The sequence below is a fragment of the Dichomitus squalens genome (genome assembly GCF_000275845.1).
Source record: "Dichomitus squalens LYAD-421 SS1 unplaced genomic scaffold DICSQscaffold_176, whole genome shotgun sequence".
Taxonomy (NCBI): domain Eukaryota; kingdom Fungi; phylum Basidiomycota; class Agaricomycetes; order Polyporales; family Polyporaceae; genus Dichomitus; species Dichomitus squalens.
In genome coordinates, this window is record NW_006767058.1 from 1 (window position 1) to 4,282 (window position 4,282).

General features: G+C 56.3%; 1 protein-coding gene across 1 annotated transcript; it reads right to left on the reverse strand.

The window, feature by feature from the left end:
* Positions 1–1,096: 1,096 nt before the first annotated feature.
* DICSQDRAFT_17170 (uncharacterized protein) lies at positions 1,097–2,017 on the reverse strand (the record flags this gene model as incomplete). The annotated part of the gene is made up of 1 exon (XM_007371678.1): positions 1,097–2,017. A coding segment is annotated over one exon (921 nt), but the record flags the coding sequence as incomplete, so codon positions are not given.
* Positions 2,018–4,282: the final 2,265 nt, after the last annotated feature.

A 4,282-nucleotide genomic window follows, 5' to 3' on the forward strand; every position in this document is an offset into this window, starting at 1 on the left:
CCATCCTTCTTCTTCACGAAGAAGACCGGGGACGCCATCGGGGACTTGGAGGGGACGATGTAGCCTTTCCGAAGGTTTTCCTCGAGGAACCGATCAACCTCCTCCTGCTCGTTAGGCGACATCGGGTAGGCCTTGGAGCGTAGAGTTTCTGGTGCGTCAGGTTTGAGGTCAATGGCATGGTCGTACGGCTTGTGCTCCGGAAGGCGCTCCGATTCGGTCTCGGAGAAGACCTTCGAGTACTGTCGGTACTCTTCAGGAACGATCTCCTCGAACGTGCGTTTGGGCTTGTCCTGGTTGGCCCTCTGTGCGAGTTCCGTGGAGTAGGTGTACCCCGCGGCGCACCACAACTCCTCGGTCGTGTCCTCCAGAACCTTGGCCTTCCACCACTTCCTTCGCTGCACCCGGTTGGCGGCGATCCGCTCGATACCGGGTTTCCATTCCGCCTCGGCCTCCGTTTCCTCCGCACCAACCTCCATGGTGCCTTCCTGCCAGTCAATGTCCGGGTTGACCCTACGAAGCCAAGGTAAGCCTAATACGACGTCTTCGGGGCCCGGGTCTGTAACTAAGAACTCGAGCCATTCCGTGTAGTCGCCCATAAGTACTTGTAATCTAACGTAATGGGATATGCTGCCTGCACTATTCTTGGAGCTGTCGATGTTGTAGAGGGGGATGTCTCTAGCTAGCCTATGTAAATAGACATTGTTCTTCTTCATGAAACGGTGGCTGATGAAAAGGGCCGTTGCCCCACTGTCTATCATAGCTGTGGAACGTACGCTATGGTTTCTGCCTTTAAGTATCACACTGACAAGGAAATGCGAGCTAGACGGGTTCAATTCGGGAATGATACACGAACTAATGCTAGCGTATACGCAGGGGTCAGGGATCTGGGGAGGCGGAGAGTCCGTAGCCATACTAGGGGGCGCCGCTGCGGTAGCTTTCGCGCGCGCCCACTCTAAAAAGACTTCTGCAGAGAGGCAAGCTGGTCAGCGAGGGCCTTCTGCTGCTCCATGAGCTGCGCGATGAGAGTGTTGGTCGCTCCACCATCTGCAGACAACGACATTGACGCTGCAACTTGGGGCTCCTCAGGTCCTTTCTCCGTGGCGGCGAGCTTCTGCGAGCGGGGTTTCTTCAGGAACTTGTCCATGCACACTGTCTCGTGGTGCCCTATGCGGTGACAGTAACTGCAGATGTCCCGATTGTGGCCGCCGTCCTTCTTGACGTGCGCCGTAGACCCACAACCGTAGCACTTGCTGCGCATGAGGCGGTTGAACTCTTCGCGTGTACAGGTCGCATTGATGTCCATTGCATTTGGGTCTCTGGCGGGTGGTGTGAAGGGGGTGGTGTGCAGCGGTATAGCTGGCTTGGTCACTGTGGTGGTGGTAGTGGTGCATCCACGCTGGCGTTCTTGTTCGGCATGGCGTTGGCGGACGTGGATGTCAATGTTGGAGGGGACAGTGATAAGGTCCTCCAGAGAAGCGATGGGCCTTGCTGTGTGTACCAACTCGTCCTTGATGGAGTCCGCGGGGTGCTCGTAGAAGCGGTCGCGGAGGTCAGCTTTGGAGTAGCCAGTGCACGTCGAGAGTTCATTGAACCTTGCGGTGTACTCTGGGACGGTCATGGAGCCCTGCCACAGTGTACGGAGCCGCTCCTTTGCGTCCACCGCCTCGTCCACAGTTTCGAAACGGGCCTTGAATTGGGTACGGAACTCGGTCCACAATCCTTTGAATGGGGTGGTGCCCTGCGTGATCTCCTCGATTGCTGGAGTGGCCCAGAGAGCCGCGCTGTCCTGCATGAAGGAGAGGACCGCCCAAATCCACTGGTCGTTGCACGCGCTGATGGTGTTGCCCATGGCATCAACGTGATTGAGCGTTGAGCCTTGGGACATGGCCCAGAGGGTGAACGCAGCTAGGAAACGTCGTGCCTCACCTCCTTGTTTGCCTTTGAAGGGGGAGGGCTTCTGGACGGCCTTCAGACTGTTGGTCCCGGCAGTCGAGTTTGCGAGCTGCGCCATGGACTGCGTGAGGAGGGTCATCGACTGGAGTAGTATTGCCATGGGGTCCGGGGGTTGTGTCGCCGTCTGGGTGCCCGGTTGGGGGTTGTTGGTGGGGCCTGTCGTCTGAGGTTGCCCACCTTGCTGTTGCGGATGCGTCATAATGGGTGGAGCAGACAGTGGGCGAGTCGGTGGAGGGGTGGGGGATGGGGGAAGCGCAATGAGTAACGGTACTTCGAGCTTGTCAGTCGGGGTACTGGGGATGGGAGATCAAGTTGTAGGTGACTCAGCAACGGGGGAGTCAGGGACTGGGACGAACTCGTCCTCAAAGGCCCTTAACTTGATCCGTTCTGAACGGTGATGACGATTTGGGCAGGGGTTTTGCTCACACGGTTCCCAGTACCAGAGTCCATCTGCTGGATCCTTTCGTCAGTGGCAATGAGTTTCGTTGATGATGTCTCACGCGTGAAGTCTGCCGGTGCAGTCCAGGGTGGGGGAGACAACGTAGTAGCGGTGGGGATGCCCTTGTTCAGAGTGTCAGCACTGGGGGAGAGATCTCGACCTAATGTCGCAGCGACTAGGTGCGCAGACTCGGGTCGACGTTCGGCGACGACCTCGTAGGCGAGCAGCAAGGAGCCGAAAGGAAAAGAGAGAGGTAGAGAGGGATAACTGTAGTAAGAAACTTAACGAGGACAGAGCGGAGGTCGGCACTAAGGCACAAGATCTACGAAAGCTAGTCTTCACGCAGACAGCGACAGACTAGTCCCAATGACCAAGTTATACATTAACACTCGAAGGGAAATACAACGCTATGGCCACTCACCTAGTCTCAATAACCAAGAGGTCGAGATGGGGACTAGGGAGTGCCTAGGGGGGTCCTTATATACTAGAGGGGCTGCTTAGCAGCCAAGGACAAGGCGTGAGAGCGAGGCAGTGAAGATGATAAAGAGAGAACAAAGGGCAAGAAAGAAAAGGCAAGGGCATGGTGATCACAGGAACGTAGCATGCGGTTGTGGGAACGTATCTGCAGTGTCCAAACTGGGATAGGCTAGGAAAGGAAATAGTCCGAAAATGGAAGGTGAGCATCAAAGAGAAGAAAATGGGCGGCAAAAAGGGGCGTCTGTCCAACGTCCGTGACATATGCACGACGGGCATTGGCCAATGTCCCGGACCCAAACTGGGACAGAGAAATGGCCTGGGAATGGATGCCTGTCACAGGTTATGTCCCAAAGCCTAGCTCTGGAACCGAGCCAGCGGGCGCTCTGATACCATAAAGAGGATATTGGTGCTCGAGACTGTCCAACAAGGGTATATACCCTTATGTCATTGGCTTTGTCAGCCTGTTGGAGTCGGTGCTGTAGCGCCGTCGATTTTAATCGCACCAAGTCCTGATTTGTGCCCTACATGGTTTGCGCTGTCCCCCACCTACGATAATTTTCGTATAGTCACAACTCTTGTTTACATAGAGATATCGCACTTCCTTCACTAGTAGTCTCCATTACTGTAGATCTGACTGCACTCTAGAATAGTGTCTACCTTACGCACTTCTGGTCCGTTTGGCGCCATTCCAGCGCCACTTAGTGTATGGTCGTGTTAGCTAGTTCCCACGCGCTCTGTGCGCCGTCATCTGTGCCTGAGTCGACTCTGCAGTCCTTAAGACTTACAGAGCTCGACTTAGGTGTGTAGCACAGTTTCCTTGCAATGAAAAGACTTACAGAGCTCGACTTAGGCCATTGTGACCCCTCTGAGGCCCACTGCAGTCAACAGGTTATGAGCCCTGCGCTCTAGCTGCCTCAGACGTCCATCCCTGCCTGTCCAACCGCTCCCTGGTCCCCAGCTCGCTTTCCTAGCCCCTGCTGGTCGCATTTTCGCTCTGGGACTCTGCCTCCATCCTTCTGTCCTCCTAGACGCAGTTTTTTGTCCCCTCGCTTCGTTGTTTCGCCCGTCGGACCCCTGCCACGTCATCGACCACCACCCATGGTTTCGCGCACCCCTGCTGCGTCGTTTTCCCTCCCCAAGGTTCCCTCTGGCAACCCTTCCCTTCCCAAGGCTGGCCCCTCCACCTCCTGCCCATTCTGCGGTCGACTAGGCCATCCTGAGGACCAGTGCAGGGCTAAACGCTATGCCAGTGTCAGGGCGACTCAATGTGCTGCTCAACGCTCGCATTGTTGCCCAAACAAGACCGGGACCCAGCAAGCGGCCTCCCAGTCCTCCCAATGCGACCAGGACCCACCCCAGGAGCTCGCGGTCAGTGATGGCTGCGCTGCTGCGCTCCTATCGTCGTCAGAGCGC